This window comes from Pristis pectinata, chromosome 24 (genome assembly GCF_009764475.1).
Source record: "Pristis pectinata isolate sPriPec2 chromosome 24, sPriPec2.1.pri, whole genome shotgun sequence".
In the NCBI taxonomy this organism is placed as follows: domain Eukaryota; kingdom Metazoa; phylum Chordata; class Chondrichthyes; order Rhinopristiformes; family Pristidae; genus Pristis; species Pristis pectinata.
Window position 1 is genome coordinate 11,970,272 of NC_067428.1, and position 24,799 is coordinate 11,995,070.

The window sequence follows — 24,799 nt, forward strand, 5'->3', positions numbered from 1 at the left end:
GGCTTCGTCTACAAGCACTAATATTTGCACCAATATTCCTACTACCTGGGACAGAATATGGAAAACAGATGACGAGTTGGGGAGAAACAAGGAGGATGCACAGAGCAGTGAATAGTAAGTTTTAAACCCAAGTTTATTGCAACCCCTACAACCCCAATCTAACATTAGGAATGGAAGGTTTATCTTCTTAGATGTTATTTTCTGTACACTAACTTGGTACATGTGACAATAATAAACTAATTCCAAATCATACATACATATATATATATACACACACACACATATATATATATATATATATCTCTCTCTCTCTATTCTTCCAGATTCAAAACAATTGCAATTTCTGTTGTGAAAAATTCCCCAACCAATTTTCTCCCAATCTTCTCTCAGTCAATGTTACCACTGGTCAATAAGAACAGAGCCTGGACTAACCTAAAAGGAAAATATATGATAAGTACCTAAGTGAATTGCAATGAAGTTGTCAGAATAGTTTTGCCACTAGTTTTAGTTATCGGCAGTTTTCCTACAGGAAAATTATACTTAAAACCAAAACATCATTATGCTCTTAATTTTGTCCCTCAAACTACCACCACAGTCCTATATTCATCAACATTAAACAGCTCAAAATACTCAAGATGCCTGAGTTTGAGAGACAGGATGTAATTTTATTACTGGATGCTTTTCATCTTTCAACCAGTTATAAACAAGTCGCACTTTATTGAACTCCTACAGACAACTTTGATGTTTGCTAAAAGCTTATTAACTACTCAGCTGAATAAATTGCCCATATTAAAACATTCCAAAAATAACAAGCAGTGCTGTTGTTGCTAATTAAACTACTGTTTCCTCTTTTACTCCAAACCACCTGTGCGTGCAAAGGGACAAACACAAGCTGGATTTACTGAGGTCAGTCTGAGATGAGCATGTTTCCTCTATTTAGGATAGATGGCAGAGAGAAAAAAAAGACCAGTTTATAATCTCAGTAAGTGCGGTTATAGCAGATGCTTTCATGATGGTTTTTTTTAATATTACATTAATGCCACCAGCTCCTGTGGTATATTTGCACATCAAAACCTGGTAACATAAACTCAGGACAAGGTGAAAACAGTAAAGGAAAATAGATTTGGAAAAGATAGATAGAAAAACATCCCTGATGTAAAGGCCTCAATCTTTTCCTCATTTTGACATTACTGGAGTCCAACTGAAACATGGACTTGTATTTTATTTATTAACGCTTGAAAACATAAGAAACTATTATTATTGTCGAAACCTTCAATTAAAGAAATATACTTTAAAAGAAATATGCTTGTAATTCTACACTGCAAATTTAATAAGGAAGGAAATTAATTGGTCACTGAACCTGCATTACTTCATGTTTAAACTAATTATTACCTGGCCAGCATTTTTATAGTAATACTGATTTATGAAGATTGAAAAAAATGAAAAGATTTTCTTCATATTATTTAATTATAGAATATCCATTTAAGTTTCAGCAGAAACTAAACAATGAGATACAGATCGAGTATTAGATCTACTATATAGATTCAAAAGGTAAGGCAAGCTTATAAAATATGCAACTGTTCCTTGCACCATTTATTAAAACTAAAAGCAAAGACGGTTTGTTCTCTCCACATATATACTTCTCTCTCCACCATTCTTCATGTAATAATTCCTCTGAAAATTCCTAATCTCTTTGTGCCTAAAACCCTGAACAGATCAACTTCTTATGGTTTTACAATCTTAGAAACTTTGAGAGATAAAATGTCAATGCTTAATCTAAAATAGATCCTGCATATCCAATGAGTTAAAAAATATTTAATAAAAAAATGCTCAAAATTCACAGCAGCCTATCAGGAACTATACAAAGTGAGAGGTTAATACTTCCAGCTGAGAGCTTTGAAAAGATAAAGGATCTTCACTGAAATCATGCATCTTTTCTTCCCATAACTGTTGACTGATATGCTGTGCATTTCTGGATTTAAAAATTCTGACAAACATGTTTTAAAAACATTTTAAAAGGGCAGGAAAAGTTCATTTATCTAGTGCTTTAGCACAATTCATGTCTCATAGAAGGTCATACGCAATGACTGCAAGTGAAATAGCCATTTGGCATTCAACAAGCTCCCACAAACAATTAGGGTTGGGTAGAGGCAAATTAAATATTTAGACTGAACTGGAACTCTTAAGATAGAGAAAATCAGACAAATATCTAATATTTCCTCTGTTTCCTTTCCTCCCATTTCATGACAAGGACACAAAAGAACTTCCATTTATACAGTGCTTGTCATGTACTTTCAGAATGTCCCAATGCATCCTAGAGCCAATTGAGTAACTGTACAGTGGCGTTACTATTGTAAAGGAAGAAACAACCACCACTTTCCATACTCCCCATAATATAATATGATAAACTCCAGATCATGTTCATTAAAGAATAAATTTTGGCCATAAAATCTCTCTTCTTTGCAAAATGCCATACTTTCTTTAGGATCCATCCAAAGGACAGACAACTTATCCAAAATCCAGCAGCTCTGACAGTGTAGCACCCCTCAGTATGAGTCTGAAATAAAGCATAGAGGCCCACTGAGTCCATACTGACCATCAACCACCCATTTACACTAATACTCTCTATTAGGCATAGAGGGATACAGGTCAAATGTAGGCAAATGGGATTAATGTAGATAGGCATCACAGTCAGCATGGGTGAGATGGTCCGAAAAGGCCTGCTTCCGTATTGTACAATTCTATACATTAATCCCGTTGTTTTTTTTTATTATTTTCCCCACATTCTAACCAACTTACTCCAGATTTTACCACTCACCTACACACTAGGGACAATTTAACCTAGTAACCATAACATCTTTGGGATGTGGGAGGAAACCGTAGCACCTGGTGGAAACCCTCTTCATCACAGGGAATGTGCGCAAACTCCACACAGACTGCACTCAAGGTCAGGACTGAACTGGGTTCTCTGGCACTCTGGAGCACTGGCTGTACTAGCTACACCACTGTGACTCCCCTATTATAATAGAGACTCAACCCAAATCACTTTTGCACTCATGGCTCCAGAGCAGGACTCAAAACACACAATGCTGTCTCATGAGGTGAGTGAGCCACAGATATGCAAATTAAAACAATCTCTGATAAGCGACTTGTTTTACATTACCAGTTTTGTTCTTGATAATTCTTGGTAGGTGGTGAAATTTAATGACAAAGATTAATTTAAAAATTTAAATTAATGATTTTTAAAGCCATAAAACTTGAATTCTGTACTTGTTTGCACAGCTATTAGTTCCCTCTAGCTACAGTAGCTGTTATTATTACAGAACCAAAAGTTACAAACAAAATCACTTCACATAGAAGAAAAAGGCAGGAACTTTACAACAGCACAATTATTGACATATAAACAATTTTATATCTTTAATAAACGGTCACGAATCCAGTTTAAAATTATATCTGGATATTGCAGAAATGCATTTTCATCTCAATTGCTAATTAAATAACCAAATCTACTAATGTCTATAGCCTATTGGTCAAAAGATTACACAATCATAAAGTTCCTGCCACTTTCTTTGATGTAAAGTGATTTTGTTTGCACAGCTATGCAGCTTTCAGGTCTGTGATAATACTAACTTTGAAGATGGTGTGTTAATCCACATCTCCAAGGCTCAGGATGACCTAATAAATAGTAACTGAAATTAATATAAAAATTCTTGTTCCAGTTTTAGGGCACAACAGATAGTATTTCAGCTACCTATGTGTTAATAATAGACAAATGCTGAGAATCTGAAGTAAAAACAGCAACATCAGACGGAAAAGACAGGTTAATCTATGGAGTATATTCACTGCATTCAGTGTTTTCTTCCAAAATATTAACACAATTTTGTGATCCACTGTTTAAGCAACTATATTAAGTCATGAAATCAGATGATAGCTGTTATATTTTCACAAATTTGAACATTGTTTGAAAAACAATATATTAGTAGAGCAAAATAACAAGGGAAAGACGAATGCAAAGGAATGTGAAGTTTTCAATGTTTTTAAGGGAAGTCGTGTCACAGTAGCTCTTTTTTTTGTTGACTGGAGATATTGTCCTCACCTTACCAGTCCCCTTATGCACTCACCAAGGGCAAATTTGGATTCAAGCTCAACAGTGATAAACTGGCCTCTATAGCTCACTTTCGTGGCCATTTGTCATATGGTAATAGAGTATGACAACAAAAACCCACTACATTGCAGGTGAGCAAAATGTTGCCCATGGACTCTTCAAGACCAAGCATGCCCGATCATCTTGTCTCCCAAACCAAGGTGCCAAGGCCAGCTGCGTGCCCCATTGAGATCATCTAACTTTGAACAGACCTGACATCAAACATGGTGATGAGAACTACCTTGATTATTTATAATTTCTCGAAAAAAATACACTCCCGTCATTCTTTAAGGCATTCAAAAGATCATTTCAGACAATTAATTCTTAAATTCATTGCCTCATTTGACATCATAAAAAAAGTACTTATATAGTAACCAAGTGGGAGCAAAATTTCTTCACACCTCAAAAGCTCCATCCCATTCCAGCATTTGATATAATCAAATTTTTGGGTGCAACCATGTAATTTCAAAAATTGAATGCAGTTGGTTCAAAGTAATGGTTAAACTAAATTACTATGATCACCACAATTCAATAATCATTATTGTGACAGACATAGTTGTGAATTAATTTTTACAACCAAAACAGCCAATAAATGTATCTGAAATGAAAGCATAGTTTCCATCTTCATTTGATTAAATACAGGCCATTACCAGGTAACAAATGGGTTCTGTTGTTACAGAGGCCCAAAAGGTTGCAAAATACACAAAAATCATTCAATATGGCAACCATGCCTCCTTAGCATTGTAATAAATGGCATCAAAAGCACAAAAGACTGATAAGAACAATTACGAAAAGTGGAGACAGGAAACTAGTTCTGCTGTTCCTAGAACAAATGTATGCACATACATCAGATTTTTGAAATTAATATTCTATGGGAACTCATTTGTATGTAGGGGGTGTCCATAAGTTGGGCATTCATAAACCAAGAACAGCCTGTACAAAGCATTTGATTTGGGAATATAAAAGAGATCCCAGTGTGTCAACCAAACTTATGCCAGAAAACATAAATCACAGATTAAGTTACTTTGGGAAGGGATATTCCGGCCATTTTCTCATCAGAACTTAGGGGGCATGTGTGTGCACGTGTGTGAAACATTGTAGATACTCAGCTTTGTGCTTTAATCATTGATTAACATTGATCTGGCTAGTTTGAGAAGAAATGGATGCTGAAAACAGCTACAAAAGTCAATTATGTACAGATACAAATTATACCTTTCAAAATACTTTTACAGTAGGTACACAGCTGGAGACAAAACATGAAAAAAATACAAACTGCTGCAGTTTAGTAAGGGATGCAAGGACATATTTCTTATCCACACATCAAGTGGAGATATATTGCTCAACAGTTTTTGCAATAAATAAATTCATTTTAAGTATTGGATAATTCCACATTAAATCAGTTAATTCACATTACGCAGGTTTAGTGTTTATCAGGGGCTCACAGCATATGGATCAAATCAACCCAAGGCCATACAAACCAAACACTCAGCATGTCTGATTACGTAACATCTGTAAAAATGCAAAAATACATTTAAATGATACATTAAATACAAATAAATGGAGGGTACGATGCAGATAAATTGCGTCAGTGCATACACAGCAAAAATACGCCTCTCCTATCTCCTTCCTGTGGATGATAGGAAAGCACATCTGTACTGAATCAGTATATTATATCTAAGCCTTCACTATCAGCGTGCTCCCAATTTCAACGCATTAATAGAAGCTGAGCAAATTCACAGCTGGAGTAAACAATGGTTTATCACAATAGCTTCTCACATAAAACCTAGTGACTTCTAGCACCAGAAAACTTTGAAACAAAATCTTTACAACAAAATAAATGATAACTCAATTTTAAAAACAAACTTATAGCACAAGAAATTCAAGCTGCAACCACAAAATAGGTAAACATACAGAGAAACAAATTCAAGTATTCTTTTTGATACAAGATTTATACAAGTAATTATTTGTTTTAGGATTAGAAAATGTTTAAAGATTCTGTACGAAAACTAAGTTTTATTTATAATATTGCTTATCATGCTTTCAATGATCAAATGCATATTAGCTAACAGCTACTGACTGCATGAGTTCGGCAACTCAGAGCACATGCAGATAGTATCTCAGTAAACTTTTGGTAATACCATTAATTGTTAATCCTTCAGTGTGATCAACAATATAAATCAATGGCACAGAGCATGCTGTAGCAGGATGCAACAATCAGCATAAAAATAGACCAAAATAATAACCAAATAAACTTACAAATCAGCAATATAAAACTTGCTGTGATATTTAAATAGTAAGTTAATGTGCAATTTAGGCAGCTGTCATAAACCAAAAGGGCTTCCCTACTTCAGTTTAGATCATCTTGAATTACTAATTCATTAGGACTTTCATGTCTGTTATTGCCAAACATCCAGCAAACTATATCCAACCTGAGTGAGTATCAGAAGAATTATCTTCTATTATATATTTTTTAATATAAATTGAAAGATAGTTTGTACTGGGAACAGCAAGCATTTTACAGTGGATGCACATAAAAGCTGTACACTTCCTGATGAATTTAACTCTGGCAGCAACAGGCAGAAGCAAATGCAAATCTTGCATTTCTATAGGATGAGGAACATCAACTAAATGGAGCAATCAGAGGGGTCAAGACTGCTTTCCTTAGAGTAGAGCAGAGAGGAATTTAATATTGTGAAGTCTTGTAGAGAAACTATTTCGAGTGGAAGGTGGATCAGTAACCTGGGGACACCCAGACGTGAGGTAACTGGAAAAAGTCCTAAGGGAAGATGAGATTTTTTTCTTAATTATATTTCAAAAATGCTTGAGTTAAGTTGACTTGACAGAAAAGGGTGGCAAAAGCAAATTTAATAGTTTCTTTCAAAAGGGAATTGCTATATTGTTGAAAATGAAAATAAAAATCAGTACTATAAGGAATAGAATAAGTGAACAAACTAATTTGATAGCTCTTTCAAAAGGTCTGGCATTAGCACAACAGACTGAACAACCTTTCTCTATACTATTAGATTCTACGAATCATTTCCTTTAATGCCCCAAAGCGCATCTCAACCGAAAGAGTTGCTTCTTCTCCCAAGTGTAGTCACTGCTGTTTAAGCAAATACCTTGTATGTTCCACACAAGGTCTCAAAAGCAACAATGAGACAGATGAAATATTAATCTGCTTATAGAAATATTGGTTGAATGATTAACATTAGCTAGGACAGTAGCAAAAGCTCCTCTTCACATTGCTATAGGATCTCTTATGTCCACAAAAGGGGATAATACATTATCTGAAAAAAAAATGTACCTCTGACATTGCAGCACTCCTTTAGTATCACACTGAAACGACTGCCTTGACTAAATGCTAAAACTGTGGAATGGACTCGAACCCACAATATTCCTATTGAATATCAGAATGCTATGTTATAGCCAGGATGACTGGTTTACAGTAGCTGACCAAACTACATCTTGATCACAAGATGGACTGAAATTTGTTTCACCCAATAGTTTTGGAATTAGATGCCACAGTTCATTTTATATTTTCATAAAGACCACTGGTTTGGCTACAACCTATTTAGTATTTCTACATACATCTTCCTGCCAAATATTCTACCTCCTTTCCATGGAACCTGTAACATTGCAATGCACTGCAAGGTTCAATATGTATGAATTGGTATGTTAATATAACTGTGTAGCAGCTTATTCTTTAAATTAAAAATTTCATGAGGTACAATCAAATCTATAATTTGGCTAGGTGCAGACAGGCTTCTCTTGATCTTGAAAAAGTTCAATAATGCAGTATGGTTAACTCCAACAGTCTCTTTTGAGGAAGTCCCTCAGGATCCAAGATGACTGGCTTCCATTCCAGTTCTGTGGGTTCTGAGGTGGTTGACATGGCCAATGTGGGACCCGCAGATTCTACCACAGATGGGGCAGGTGGTGCTTGATAGGACATGCGAGTGGGTGATTTGAGAGGTAGTGCACTCCTCCTGCCTTTTACTCTGGGCTTTTAGTGCGCACTTCCAACACATGGACTCATGGTTCTCAATAGCATCATGAATGCTCCTTCCCCCATCTTGAGCAATCATGGGTCAGGGATTCCTAGGAGTTGGTGGGTGTGTTTCACCTTTTCCAAGGAGGCTTGGAGAACATTCTGGAACCCTTTCTCCATCCACCTGGTAATCCAAGAGTCTATACAATTCTAGGCAAAGTAAAATTTGAGTTAACTTGCTCACAAAGCATAGAAAAATAACCATTTATATAATTCTGCTATTATGGTCAATCTCATGATGCTTGCGTATTTCCAGTTACTAGCCTCAGATTCCAGGAATCCACATGTTCAAGTCATTTACGAATCTTAACATTTTGCTGCGTGGCACAGACCTCAGAGTCAATTAAAAATTTAAGTCCATTCACTCATATTCTGCTTATATCAAGAGATCTGGATAGAATGTACACCAATAAGATAGCATTACTAACACCAGACAATTCCAAACATTCAGACGAAATATCAAGCAGAACAAACCAGTGAATTATGTACAAAAGAATTATGTACAAATGGTACTCAGTTACCTCCACATGAAGAGCTGAGGTCCCAGGGCTAATACGGAGGTAGTATTAACGCCCCTAAATTAATAAGGGAATGTCACGTTGGGAGTGGCAGGGGTGGGTTGGCAGTTTAAAAAAAACAGATAATGTAGGGTCTTTTATGATATATGAGTTGAGAGGTGCCAGTTAAATCATACCTACCTGTATCTACTTTGTAATCAGCATTAGGGATGTAATACACATTACAAAATAAACACCTGAATAATTACACTAGTAGGAAAGAAACATGCACAGTTTTCAAAAAGAGCGCCTGACTATTGCAGCAGCCTATTTTATAGCCACTTCAATGCAATGTTTATAATTGAAAGAGAATTTGTCGTATATAGATATTGCAATTTATCATACAATGCACAGATTAAATGTTTGGATTGTAGCCATATAGTTTTCTAAATATTTCAAAATTCAAAATATAAAACTTCATAACTTGCAATTTTGAAACCCAACTAGAAACACATCTAGTAGAGTATAGTTTGTTAAGAAAACATAAATACCTCAATACATATACTTTGGAAATGTACATTTCATAGGATGGTTTGCTCCTTAGTTTGTTGATGAGGTGGCATTACTGGGGTTTGTATGAAGTAATCTGCACCCCACATTTAGCTTATGTTGTACATGATACAAGTGCTTAAGCTATATTGAGGAATCATTACTTTGCACCTAATCTTTGCTGATTCAAACAGTGTCTGATTCCTTGGGGAAGTTTTGCACTGCACACAAAATACAGCCCTCGTCAAAAAATAATCACAATTACAAAAAATACATGCAGCTTTAAAAATAAAATTGGTTTAAATACATATGGGGTTTTTGAATTTTAGCTCAAGTCACAATACTGCTTTGCTTTCCAGAACACCCCCATAATGACCCTTACCCCACTGCCCCAGTCCATGAAAAATATATGTAAAATAGATAAGAACTACATATTAATTGTAGTTAAGGAAAATGTACCTCTATCATCTGAGGCATGTACAGTTTTGCATTGTGCTTCTATGTTTATAGCTACCAATGTTTAAGTACAACTCAGCTTCCTACTTATTTTATGCAAAAAACTTTTGGTAGATTAACACCAAAGGGAAAATAACCTCAGCACAAAAAGATAAGCTTGATTGCTTACAAGTGATTTACGCAACTGGAAACATTGCCAAAAGCTGCACTGATCTTGGATATTAACAAAATAACATACATTCACTGCGAGATCGATTGTGGCACTCTGCAATTCATTTGTGTCAGGAAAGAATCTAATCAATCAGACTTCAGTAGGACATGGACTAAAGAACAGTGATCTGTCACTGACAAACAATGACCACATAGAACCACAAGATACGGTTACTGTGTGAGCAGAGCTGTGCAGAAACATTGTTTACACTATCAAACAAAAACCACTGCCCCAACCCCCACCATGCCCCCCAGAAGATTCATAGATCCCATTCTACCAAATTGATCTCTGTTCCAGCAGTTTCCTTTGCTCGAGTTTCATATTCTGCACGTCATAACACAGAACCCAGCTGCAATAAGCGATGATGTTGTATCATTCTGATCCAATGGAGTGACACTGCTTCCGACCAAGTTAAGTTGTTCCTCTGGAAGAACTTCCTTCTTTATTCTTCAAAAACGATCTGCATAGATTTACTGATTAAAAACAAAACAGAGTTATTAAACTCAGCTGTAAGCTTCAAAATGAACATGTATTCATTACTATTCCTGAAGGATGCTGACTCTTGATTCTATAGATCCCAGCATTCTTAGTGACCATTTGTCATGTCAATCATTAAAACACAGTTGACTACACAATTATGGATGGTCATCAAAAGAGCGATCTTGTTATCTAGCCATCACCAACCAGCCCCACACCATAACACATACCGTTCAACAGCAATAAAGAGAGAAATTACTGGATTCCTCCCGCACCGCCGCCCCCCCCCCCTTTCCCTATTCAAGAGTTCTGTAGTCAATAATGGCATCTTTACTACTGCCCAACTTGGGGTCAGTTAATGCAACACTGGCAAAGGATCAAATTCAAGACCATCGTGATACAATTCCTTATTAAGCCACTAAGCCGTTTTAGACGTAACCAGATGAAGAAGTCTTTTCAGCTAATTTTTTTTTAGGAGAGAAGGTAACTTTATGTCACATCGCCTATTGCGCTGCCTTGGGGTACGAATAAAGGGTAATTTACTCACTTATTTGGCACAAAGATCAAAACTTGACTAGTATTCCTTCACCACAAAAACATGAAGGCAATGGCAGTGTTAGTTTCAAATACAATGGTTGATTTATTGCCAGTGATAAAATGTACATTTCTATTTGTGTTACATATTAGTTGGCATTATTCTGATGAAAGGTCATTGAAATGTTAACTCTGTTCCTCTTTGCTGCTTGACCTCAAATACACAGGAGCAGGAGTAGCCCACTCAGCCCCACAAGACTGCTCACTCTTTAATAATAAAATCATGGCAGACTGGATTGTAATCTCAACACTGCATCGCAGTCTACCCATGGTAACCTTTCACCCCCTGGCTTATCAAGAACATAACTATCTCTGCCTTAAAAATATTCAGCCTTTATTTCCACTGCCCTCTAAAAACAAAAGAGTGGTCTAAAGGGTCACGACCATCAGAGAAAAATTTCCATGTCATCTTTGCCTTAAAAAGGCATCTCCTTATTTTTAAGTATTGACCCCTAATTCTAGATTCTCCCAAAAGAAACATCTTCTCCACATCCACCTTTCAAGACCCCTCAGGAATTTTTATGTTTCAACAAGTCCCTTCTCACACTTCCAACCACTGGTGAATAGAAAGCAAGCCTCAAAAGACAACCTACGCATTTCACACACTCTGTGGCTCTCTGGTCCACTCATCTCTGTCCCCAGGCACTTTCCCTGCAACTGGAGGTACAACATTTGTCTCTTCACCTCCACCATCTACGGACCTAAACAGTTCTTCCAGGTGAGGCAGAGATTCATGTGCACCTCCTCCAACCTGGTCTATTATATTTAGTGCTCATGATGTGGCTCGCTGTACATCAGCAAGACCAAGAATAGACTAGGCAAATGTTTTGCAGAGCACATGTGCACTGACCACAATGGTTATCCTGAGCTCCAGTTTCATGTCATTTCAACTCCCCTTCCCATTCCCACACCAACCTGTCTATCCTCTGCCTTTTCCACTGCCACAATGAGGCCAAACATGAACTGGAAAAACACCACCTCATATTCTGCTTGAATAGTAACAACCCAATAGTATGAATATTGAATTTTCCAATTTCAGGTAACCCACACTCCATGTTCCTTTCCCACTCTCACGAGTCTACCCAGGTTTTCTCTCTCCCTTCATTTATCTTTTCCAATCCCTCTCCCCCTCCCCATCTGGCTACCTTACCTCCCCCCACCCCCGGACCTAGACCCAAAATGTTGACACATTCCTTTTGCCTCCACAGATGCTTCTTGACCCAGAGTTCTTTCAGCAGATTATGCTTATTTTTTGCTGCCTGTTTCAAGTATTAGTTCAATAAACCTTCTCTGAAATACTTCCAGTCCGTTAATATCCTTCCTTAAACAAGGACAGAGAACTTCCAGATGTTGCCTCAGCAAAGCTTGATCTAAATGAAGCATAACCTCCCTGCTTTTGTATTCAATTCCCTTCACAATAAACAATAACATTGTTAACATTCTTAATTATTTGTTTGTGTGCATACAAACCTTTTGCAAATCACGTACAAGGACACCACGATCCTTCGGCATCTTAAAGCTCTGCAATTTCCTAGCATTTGAATGTATATTTTTATTTTTCCTACAAAAATGGACAATTTCACATTTTCTACATCTTACTCCATTTGCCATATCTTTGATCACTCACTTAACCTACCCATGTCCTTTTATAACCCCCTTATGTCCATTTCACAACTAATTTATGTTTTTATATCAGCAGCAAATTTAGGAAGCATACCTTCCTTGTCTTCATCAAACTCACCGTTTTCAAGTTTCCTGCTCTTCCTAAATATCACGTGCCTTTTAATATTCAGAACCCAATCTGTGTCACCATGCAGCCAAGTCTCTATAATGGTAATTATTTCTATTTACGCTAGAGTTCATCTGGTTTGAATGCTGTGTGCATTGAGGTACAAAGCCTTTAGTTTTGTCCTTTTATAGTTTTTGTAACCTCTAATCTTATCTTTTGATTGATTCTTAAATTTGTACTTTGTCTTCCTATCATAGTATTTAGAGCACCTTCAGATTTAATATAAATTGGGATCAGTTTTAGCTAAAGCTCATTGACAACCATTAAACCTCACAAATCCTATAGATAGAAAACTTTATCTCAGATGACATTAGTATAGCATTAGTCAAGTAGTGAGTAAAAAAAGCTCCCTCTAGTCTTTCAATGACGCACCTCAAATCAAACTAGGTGTCTATCTGAACCAATGCATCATACTTCCATTTCCTGCACTCTTAGCAGTAAGTTGGGACCAACTTGGGAGTCATGCTTGCTAAGTTTGAAATTGCCCAAGCACATTGTACTGAACTTCTATGAGATCTCATCCCCACTTCAATACACTGCACCTGCTCCCAAATGACAATCATTGTTTTGGAAAGCCGATTACTTGAGAAAGTTAACTTCAATTACACAGTACTTTCAGATCTGTTTGACCTGTGTGCAATAACTCACAGCTCAATACAATTAAAAACAGCTGGACAATTGGCAGTGTGAGACATCTAATATTAGTTTTTTTGACAAATATACTAAATGCCTAATAAATGCAGTTCAAATTTTGCTACCTTGTAAACATGAAGAATATGGTGTGAAAGACAAAAGAAATTCACCATTGAGGTTTTCAGGAATCAATATCTGAATGGCTCAGAGTTTGCCACAAACATGTACAAAACGAAATTTATGGGAAAATAAAAACACAAGCAACCAGCCTTAAAATACTCAAATTGTCTGAATATTTGGTCCCACAATTAGCATAAGGTGACTACATGAGTCCATTAAAATAGGCATCAAAGGAGGACATTTGTGACAATAGTACAAGTTAATTTTTCAGAATACTCTATGATTTTAAGGGTTCTGCTGAAGGCTGGGAACTTGAGAACATATTGTTTGATAGTATTAAAAGTAATAAAAATCTTTATAGGTACATTCAATATCTTAGATTAATTCCTTCCGTTATTACTGCAATGCATGCACTAAGCATTTCCAAGCTGCATGATCTCAGACCTTCTATCACAAATCAATGAGAGCTTAAGCTTTGAATGATCATAGGGCAAGGGAAACTGTGGTGGGTTTGGGAGGGTGTCAGTGGGGATGATCCATCATGAACACACATGTAGTTTCCAACAGTCAGAACTGAATAGCACAGATTAAGTCCCCCATGTTTCTGAATGGAATATATGCCTTGCTTACAATGGTGTAAGAAAATGTTTAAAAACCTTGAAAACATTGGCTTGGAGTTTGAATTTGGTTTCTGTTAAAGGGATATCAAGGTGTTCTGATTATAGCTTTCAAAATAATGCCAAAACCAATTAAGGCAAATTGATCATTTTTTTTTAAAGTGTTTAAATGACAGTTCAAACTGCATGATTACAAAGCAAAGGAGAATTACTTTAAAAGGTAGTCTAGTTGTGTAGGTAATGTATCTATTACACAATGGGTTTATTTACATTTCTGAAGAGAAGGTAAAATGATAGAGATAACTGTAAGAAAATGAGGAGGTTCAATTCATGCAAGGTTTTTTTTATTCCCAAACATAATAACCTTTTGAACTTCTTTGCATGATTGCTGAATAGTTCTGCCAAATATTTCTGCTCAAAGTTTCCCAGAGGACACTGCCTATATGTAAAGATCAGAGATAGTACAGGCACAATGGATTCAGGACTTTCACCAGACAACAGTTCTTTTCGCAAAGAAAAAATTGGTCAATAACTACCACATATAAGGGCCCAGTTTAAAAATAAGCTATCACTCTTTTGTTCTGACAAGAGAAAAAGACATCAAATATATCGTAATTATGAAATACTGAAGCTGGAATAACATTCAAATATTAAATACAGCCTTCCTCTTTGACACTTAACCACAAAGCCCTTTTGATTTGGAATGATAAAAACTGAGATCACAAAGCTTTTGTATATTTTGCTGTACAATAATAATGGCATAGTAAAACACCATTATTAACATCTCTCATACCCAAAGCCATGCATCCTACGTTAGTGCTGAGTTGAATATTCATCGCATACCAAATATGTGATACATGCACTTTCTCTGTTTAGAAATAGATACTGCACAGACACGATGAAAGAGAACAATGGTTATTCAGAGTTCAACAATATATTACAAATTGCTGTTAACTCAGTATTAAGTTATATTAAGAGAAAGTCAAAAAGAAAAATGTTAATGAATAAATAAATAGATTACCAATTGTGGTATATATTCGACTCAGTACTAATTCTACATAATACCACACCTGCCAAGGCACCTACACTTAAACCAAGCTCAGAAAGGAACGGGACAATAAACTTACAGTTTCACTCTCTCCATCTGAAACTGAACGGACGTGAGAACCATAGTGAAGAGGAGAGTAAATCCAGGCCCTCTCTTCTGTACACTGAATAACCGGAATCAACAGGAGACACAAAAATAGAAACCATGGAGAGCAACAAAAATGAGAAAGAAAGAAAGAAAGTAACTGCAGGTGAGAAACAAGTTATATATTACGTGAATTTCCAGATAGAGTATGTTTAAAGGAAGGCCAAAACAAACATACCAGCAGAACTGCAGAAAGCGATGTAAACCTTTTTATTGTGGTGCAGTGACTTGCATGTGATTTAACCACGAGAAACTTGTAGCTCATATAAATTTTTCTTAAAATGTATATTTTGCCTTATTTTACCACATCAAACTTAAATGTAAAAAGAACATTAAAAATGGTCTGCATTCAAGTTGAAAATGATCTGCATTTTCCATTCGAGATGCTGGCTAATTGCTACTTTGTCCTTTGCTATTCTCTAATATTAGAGAAAGAAAATTAACAGCACAAAGAAAATTATCCTTCAAAAGTAGATTACTTGTGCTATGAAGCTATTAAATGGTGTTGTTGCAGTTTTAAAAGATTGCTAAATATTTTGTATTAATAATGTTTGATTGGAATATAATACTGCTATATACAGAGGTTTACTGCACTGCTGTATCTATTTTTGGACAATAAAGAACAATGACTTACAAAATTTCTTGCTAGTACAAAAGGCAATTAGAATATAATATTCCAATCTTAGTATCATGGCTGTGTTCAGTTAGCTGATCTCAGCCAGACTAATCGGGGACCTACAACTGGGTGTTACAATTTGTGCCTTGGACCTGAGACAGAGAGGTATGTGAATAAACACAATTCTAATCACTATCAAATGACATTTATTGAAAGGGACAGAGTGAATGAGCAAGTGAGTTTGGAGAGAATGAGAGAGTGTTTGTGTACACTTGAGTAGATAAATGCTCACAACACACAGGAACAGCATCAACCACCACAGCCTACCTGCCTGCTGAACAGTCAAATATCCTATGGGTGGTCAGTGTCAACATTTGCATACAAATACATATCTGGGGAAAGTTTAATCCTGTTTATTCCTCTTCAAGCAAAAGCATCAACAATAGCACTTTCTTAATCCAATTGTCTCAAGAGGGGCTCCTCTGAATCAAAGTATTAATATTATCAAGAGGAGAAAATATACTACCAATGTTTTGAAGACTAGCGGAGTATCTCTGGCTTTAAATGTCCTGGACGTTCACTCAACATTACTAAAAAAAAACTGCTTCCCTCCTCACAAATACTGCCTGGCCTCTAAGTATCTCCAGCATTTTCTATTTTTATTTCAGATTTCCAATATTTGCAGTTTTTTTGTATTTCTATTACTGAAACAGATTTATCTGGTCCTCAGATCATCTGCTATCAGATCCGGATGGACGTTAAGTTCTTCAAGTGTAATAACTTTTAAACAATGGTGTATTAACAGTTTGTCCATCACATACCTTTTTAAGAATGTAAGAATATATTTAGAAAAATAAACATATTTGTTTTTGAACAAAACTGAACATTCGTCTGTGACCTTCAGGTAAAAGTATTGTAATGATTGTAAAAGTTGTAAACTTTTGTCGAGATTAAATTGAAACAGATAAGGAGAACAATATAATAAATAAGAAATTTCTTTGGTAACTATGATTCTATATATCTAGATCAACTGCTTGTGAATAAAATAGTGGATTGAGAAAACCAATCAGCTTTCAAGCTGACTTAAGAAGGAATTCAAATCATATTTCATCGTCCCTTTGTATTATCAAACTTTGAATCTGCCAATGATTCTATTTCTGTCTTGTAAAATAAATGCAGGTCAACGTACACAATCCAGTGTACGAGAAACTTTGGTATATTGCATATGAACTCTGGGGAAAAATGTGCACCTTTCTTCACCTTATGAAACTAAGCAGCTGAATTTTAGGATCTAAATTGGTTGATACACCAACTTTAGCACTGGTGAAGGAGAGATATCTTTCTTCTTAGGCAGTCCCTTGGAGTTGAGAATGATTTGCTTCCATTCTAGTTCTTTGGATTCCAAGGAGGCTGATGAGGCTAATGTGGAATCCACAGACTTTATCATAGGTGCAGGAGATTCTTGACCGGGTGGGTGGTAAGAAATGGTCCATTCCTTCTGCTATTTTTGTTGGTCTTCAGTTTGTTCCAGATGAATAGACTCAAGATTCTCAGTGCCATCCTGAAAGTTCCTTCCCCATTTTGAGCAGTTATGGGCCAGGGATTCCAAAGATTCAGAGGAGATGTTACATTTTTTTCATGAAGGCTTTGAAAACATCTTTGCTGCTTTACTGTATGGAAGAGGAACTATTTTCCACAGCATTTTGCTTTGTTCTATGTTTCCACTCCTAATTCCTGTGCTCTCACATAGACTAGTTTCAAACTTTTACAAAGATGGTATGGTCAACAATGGCTGAAACTAAAATTAAAAATAGAGACATTGAACATAGAACATTGAGATTTCAATAAAAAGAACCAACTTACACTCTCATCAGAAACTGATGTGGCTTGGGAACGACTGCGTTGTGGAGAATAAATCCAGTACATTCCATCCGTAAACTGGATGGTGAGAGAAAACCACGGCACACAAATAGGAAAGGAGAAAGTGATGGTGAAAAGAATTAAAACAATATGTGAAGAAATCAAAGAAAAACACATGTAAAATGGTAATGGCACTATCCTGATCCTGCTTAACCTAATGCTAAAACATAGCTGCAATCAAAGCTTTAACATCAGCCCAAACTGCTCAATTTTTAAAACGATTGCAAACCTGAACATTTAGGAACTATGGCTTCTCATATGAATGGCACTGCTCTATGCTTTCCAAACACCGTTTGCTGTCTGGCCCAGATGTCTCCAGAAGGTGTTGCATTGTTGTAAAAAGTTGTTCATTTAATGCTTAATAAAGTCAGGCAGACACAAAACTAAAGCAGGAACCAAGATCTCTTTGGGGCTGACTACTGCGTGGTAATTAGATGAAGTGGACTGAAATGGTGAAAGGGAGAAGACAAAAAGGAGAAAGGAATATAAATGACTTTAAAGCAAAGTCCTTTGTAAAGGACTGTCACCATACTGCATTCACACAAGGATTGATCAGTTTATCCAATATAGAAACATGTAAACCGGGGTAATCAATTGCTTTACACAAATGATTAACCCCTTAACAGTGAGTTATAAGAAAAATTAGCCCCATTACAAATCCACTTGCTAAACTAGTTGATTTGTTCCAGATCCCAAGGCAATAGACACCACTTCTGCAAAAATTGGTTCTGCATTCAATGCCAGAAAACTATAGTTTCATATTCACATTTAGATTATAAACCACTGCTCAAACTTTCTGCACAAAAATATAGCAGTCCCATGCAGGGTCTCAGGAATCTATCATCACAACTCTAAGGCACTTTGGAACTCTTGTGTAAAGATGTGCAAAAGCAGAAGTCCCAAATTTTCTCACTTATTGACTGCATTCCTAAATAGCAGTAGAGCACAAATGTCATAAGTTTCCTCGCACTTACACTTGCTAAACCTGTGTCAAGTTAAACGATGGAAGTTCAGCAACCTGAACCACTTCAATGGACATTGACAGCTGCAAGAGACAAAGGCAAGTTTCAGGTAATTTACATTTTTGCTGCGAGTTGGTTTAAATGTATTTAATTGTTTTAAGTGTTTCCCTATCAGCTTATGTATTTGTTTTTTTTAAAAATAATTTTAAACTTTTTAAATTGTATATGTAATAACCAATTGCTTTTGAATGTTTGTGAATATCAGAGGTATTTATATTTTTGTTAGCAGTTCTGCCAGATATACCTTAACCTGCTGGCAAAGCATTTCTACTGGGAGTTACAAATGGCAGGCCATACACTATGCAAGATCTTGCTGATGGGTTGGAGCAGGGCTCACTGAGGAAGTTCTTACCAAGGATCCAGAGTGGCAGGTTTAGTAGGAATTCAATTCCTAAAATGGAGACCCACTTGTAAAAAGTCTAGGTGTAAACATTTTTCTCATTTAAAGACAAAAAGTCAGGTTTAATCCTATAAAAATAAAATGAACAGTATTTCTGTACTGAGAGCCAGTAAGGGAAAGTAAAACCGTCAGTCCACTATAGACACAGAATCCAGAATATTTCCCTACATAACAAGATTGAAAATTTGCCAGATCATCTGGTGAGACTCCATAATCAGTGTGCTCTCCATATGCTTCCTGGGATCTGGGAATAGAATAACTTCCATACTTTCAGTAAGTGTGCTTTTCCTTTTGTTCTTATGTGACATTCCACTTTAAGAAAGTGATTTTCGCACATGGGTAGAAATTGCTTTAATACCTCTCAGTGCCATTAAAATAGCAATGTTAGTCACCATAACAACACTTGTCACATTAAGACCAAGGTCTTCAATTAAGGAATTCTTGTCAAATTTCTCTCTGCAATCCCATGTCATTTTCAACATGGTGTTCCTTACTGATATATTGCAAGTTCTTGCAGCTGCTGATATTAAGCAGAACAGCTCAATCCCTGCAGCCAGCTCTGAAAGGAACATACCTGAAGTAACCCTCCCAGCTAGAAGGGAGTGTTGCCACTGAATGAATAGATGCTGCAAATGATAATCAGAAAAGGGTGGGACAGTGTGGTCAGGTGATGAAGGTGGTCTGGACTAGCTGGTGAAGAAAAAATACCTGCAGGAGACATGTTCTTTGTGTTTACAGGTCACAAAGATCTCCAAAAATACAGCCAGACACTACTGGCAGGAGATGCCAGCAAGGTGCCTGTGAGGACATACTGCAGTTTCTGAATGCTAACATTTTAGGGTAGCCTGCAGTAGCAACAGCCTGGAATGACCCAGAATCTAGAAAGCTGAGAGTGACTATGACCTTGACCTCAAAAGGCAAATCAGCCAATACACCAGCTAGGTTGTATGTGAGATTGCAAGAGGTCATGAATCTCAGTGAGGACAAAGAATGCAAAATATGCATTGGCCTTTAAAGTAACATGGTTTCAAGGAAAACAGGCTAGTGAAACCTTGTCATTCTTGGAGGAAGCAAGAATCAATGAGGTTGTAAATCTCACAGCAGGTGGTTTCACACCACTATTAATATCAGTTGAGAGTTCTATGCCAGATAGAAAGTGCTGTGGCAAATTACAAACTTGCCAAAAGCCCTAGAGTCGCAGGAGTAGCCTCTGGGCCCACCATTTCTATTCCATTTACCAGCACTTGGTCCACATCCTATTATGCCTTGACGATTCAAGTGTTTATCCAGATGCTTCTTAAATATTGCAAAAGTATTTGCCTCCACCGTTTTCTCAGGTAGTGTGTTCCAGATTGCAGCCACCCTCTTGGTGAAAAAATTCTTTTTCAGATCCCCTCTAAACCTCCTACTCCTCACTTTACACCAATGCCCTCCAGTCTCAGACAACTCGGCTGTAGGGGGTAGTCTCTTACCAAAATATTCTACCTGGTGCAAAACTAATTTCAATGACTGATCTTTCAAACTATTATCCTAATTCCCACCTGCCTCTTCTTGCCAACATATTGTGAACATTTCACTGTGACTCAACACTATGATCACATCTATAAGAGTCAAGCCAAGAAGAAATTAGTCAGAAGGAGCAAGAACAAGCTGAACAATAAAATCAATATTGAGCCCTATTTGACACTGCATGCTTTTCTATTCAGATTGGGACTATAATAGTCGTGCTCTAACTAGTCAAGGGTAATGAGTTATGGGACATTACCAATGAAGGACAATTTCCAGAAAACCACTGGATGCTTGTCAAAAGTGAGAAGTTTTTGAGGTATGTGATTTAGTGGGTAGGAAGTAGTAAGGTTGACCTAAGAGGCTGTCTGGGAAGTTATGAATTTTCAGGTATTTTTTAACGTCCATGGTTTTCAGGATGCAGCATAATTCTAGGAACCCATAAAATTAAAAACAGGGAGAGTTACTCTGTTCAAAGGCTGTGGGTTTTGAATTGAAAGCTACATACAACTTTCATCTAATTAAGGCAAATCAGCCAGCTTCAGGTCAATCTCAACAGGTATGACAACTATATTCCCCATGTTGTCTTGTGTCAAGGACAGATCTACAAACAGCAGCACTCCTGTTTTTATTCAAGTGACTAATCTTCATGTGCAAATATAATTAGGAGGTTGTGCCAGCCGACTATTCAGCATCAGAAACTAAAAACAGAGCTCAATCCTCTCTTTACATGATATCCATATCCAAACTAGTTCAATGCAATCAAGTGGAGGTGACTTTTTGCAACAAAAAGATGAAAACAGGTCCTCATGCCAATTGTGGCATCTCTACTGCTGCCCTGGTTGACAGTTTATTTAATAAATAGAAAGAAAGTTATTTGGGATTTGTCTTACTTCTATTTTACTGTGTCATTACCAGTGGCAAGCTGATGATAATTTTTAAAAGCTATACCTCTAAGTTTCATGGAGATATCAAGATATTATCTTTGAGGTCCACAAGTAAGAAACTGTATAATCAAGAATACACCCTTTAATTTCTTTGTAAGAAAGACTTGGAACATCTACAACAGTGGAGCATTATAAACTTCCATTACCCCTTCTCCGGGCTTCGCTTGTTGAAGCTGCTTGCAATGGACTCCTAACCAAAGGCAATCAAATGTGAGTACTCATCGCTTTCATATCAGCTCAAGACGTGTGTGAAACTCCCACTGGATAGCAGTGAGATTCTCAGCTGGTGAAATATGAGCTAGGGAAATCACTCACTTAAGAATGTTACTCATGTCAAAATTCTGCTAATAATGGCAAGATTGGAATCAGAAAACGTTAAAATCAAACAGCTCAACACTGGCCTAATTCAACTGATACCTTTCATTATAATAAGCTACAAATCTGTATCCTACTATTAATATTACTTTTTAATTTTTGATTCTTCATATCCACTGTTGTTTTATTTTTACCAGTACGAATGCAATAGTTTATTGCGAAATCCTCTAAATGCATGAACATTTTTTTTAAGAAAACTGGATCTACTATCACAGGCATTCCAAATCCTACAGTTTATTTGAATATTTGGCAACACATTTATTCTGGTAGTAAAAGCTTATTTCCCTTTTACAAAATATTAAAATACACAGATGTACTTTATACTGTCCAATGTGACGTGGATACATTTTCTACCAAGAATACATCTTACTTTCCAAATTGAGAGATGCCAGAAAAGTCCATGATCAAGTACACAAAGATGTTTCAATTTAATCAGAGCTAAGCTGTCAACCCATTATCTTCCGGTGGAATTACATTACTTGTCACATTACGATCATGCTACCATTTATTATATTGGAATAGTATAATAAACACTGTTTATTTAGCATCTAGTAACAGGTCTATCCTTCTCAGCCCAAAGAGGCCAGTCAAGCAATAAATGCTGGGTATCCTTCAAACATGGCTGGCTCAAAAGATGGCATGCTGCTAAGTCTGCCAGAAGGTCCCTTCCACATTAATTCCAAATTTCAATCATCAAGCATGTCACCTCGGAGCCATTACATTCCCAAGGAAATTTTGGCTTATCTCCCCTCCCTCCAAGTAGGCAAGACAGAAAGTGGTTGTGATCTAATAAACATGCACTGGTATCAATCTTTATTCAGTAGCTTATACACGTTAGAACTTCACAAATGTGAGCAACGCAGCTACTCATAAAATGTAAGCATTGTTGGGCACCATACTGGTGGATTAAGAGCCACAATATGAGTAGATAATGTAAAAGGTGCACATCTTAAATAAAAGATAATGTAATGGCACAGTAGAAACTCATACTCTATAACTGTAGACTTAAAAAAGGTAAGCAGATTTTATAAATTTAACTTATTTAGAATCTTTCACATCAATTTTAACTTTTTTTTTTAAACACACACTATCCAATTCCCAATAGTTCTGGAACACTCAATGAGTTTCACAGAATGAGTTTCAATTTTGTAGAATTGACAAAGCCACCATCCATGACTAATCTTAGGGAAAGACTTCAAATTTGGCTGATGCTTACTTAATGTTAACCTAACTGCAAGGAGAAACTAGGCCTAACCACCTTAAACTGGTGGTGTTGGATACTCGCATCAGATTTAAGCAGGATGTCTTCCTGGGGAAGTTTCACATTGTAAACTTTGTTGTTTTTGGTAGTTTCCAGGTTTATAAAGCTATCTGTGCAATAATACTGCTCAAGTACTTTGTGTGGAACTAGAAATACAACTGTACCCTTCAGATCAAATTGCTTTACACAGTCTTGACATATTTTGCTACAAATCATGCAGAATTGCTAATTGTCTGTTATACTCACAAAGTATATGTCTGTAACTGGAACCTCCTCATCATCTTCATCATCTTCTGCCTCCTCAGAAGCATGGCTGGCTCCCTCAGAGATCTGACTCACAGTGTCGGCTTCCAAAGTGATAGTAGAACTTGTACGTGCAGATGCTGAAGGAACTTCCCTAAAAACGAAGATTTATACAGGGTTCAAAAGTCCTCCAATATGAAAACACCTATGAATTTCAATACCACCCAAAATATTATGGATTAATTAAAAACAGTGAATATTAGTGAGTTTAACTTCAACCAATGAGAAACACGTTAGTGCTATACATGTGTACATAGTCAATTATTGGGACAGTGTCTCAATATAAATTCATGGTCGCAATACCAGTCACAGTGGGCTAACACACAAGTGTGTAACTGAACACACAATATGGAGTGGTGATAATGGGCTAGTACATACAAACACAATACTGGAAGCAGAGCATTAATACATAGATAGCACACTGTGGAATGTATGGTACTTTAAGCAATGACAGAGTCATACAGTACAGAAACAAGTCCTTCTGCCTGTGTCCCCATCTACATCAAACATCCAGCTAGACTAAACCCATTTTTTCCTCTTACATTCCCATCAACTCCTCTCTCTTCCTCCTGTCACTGATCTACATTGGGGCAATTTACAGTAGCCAATTAACCTACCAACCAGAACATCTTTAGCATGTGGGAGGAAATCTTCAGAAAACTTCATTTTTAGACAAATTCCCATTTTCTACTCATTTCTTAAAGATGCTTAACTTGTACTACTTCAAGAAATTAGACATGTTTCCATTTACAATCACATTAAAAGTTTCTTAAATTCACAAGTACAGAACCAAACAAATTTACTAAAGTTGAGCTAAGTTTACACACAAGCGACTAAAACAGCCCATCCCTTCAGAGCAACATTCTCAACTCAATAATTTAATATTAGGCACATAGCGAGTGCAAATAAGTAACCTAAAATGCATGTTACATTATCAGATTTAGGGAATAATCTCCAATGCATTATATCCCACATTTTGAAAGGAATACAAAAAAGCAGATTTATTTCTTACAACTTAGAATGGAGTAATTTTCATCCAGTTATACAACTTGAAAAGTATCATCTTCAAAAACATTCTGTTCCAAAAAAATTCCTATTCATAATTATTTTATTAAAACTTAG

At 36.4% G+C, this 24,799-nt stretch overlaps 1 protein-coding gene across 3 annotated transcripts in view; it reads right to left on the reverse strand.

The window, feature by feature from the left end:
- Positions 1 to 301: 301 nt before the first annotated feature.
- LOC127582394 (phosphatidylinositol 4-phosphate 5-kinase type-1 gamma-like) overlaps positions 302 to 24,799 on the reverse strand; it is a 95,338-nt gene continuing 70,840 nt past the window's right edge. For 2 of the 3 annotated variants that reach the window (XM_052037588.1, XM_052037587.1), the window contains 3 exons: positions 23,621 to 23,771; positions 15,263 to 15,346; positions 302 to 10,378 (listed from right to left, as the gene is read on the reverse strand). In XM_052037588.1, the coding sequence (XP_051893548.1) occupies positions 10,376 to 10,378; positions 15,263 to 15,346; positions 23,621 to 23,771 (238 nt within the window). In that variant the 3' untranslated portion in view covers positions 302 to 10,375. The remainder of the gene's footprint in view (positions 10,379 to 15,262; positions 15,347 to 23,620; positions 23,772 to 24,799) is intronic. The other variant, XM_052037589.1, reaches the window with a different exon arrangement.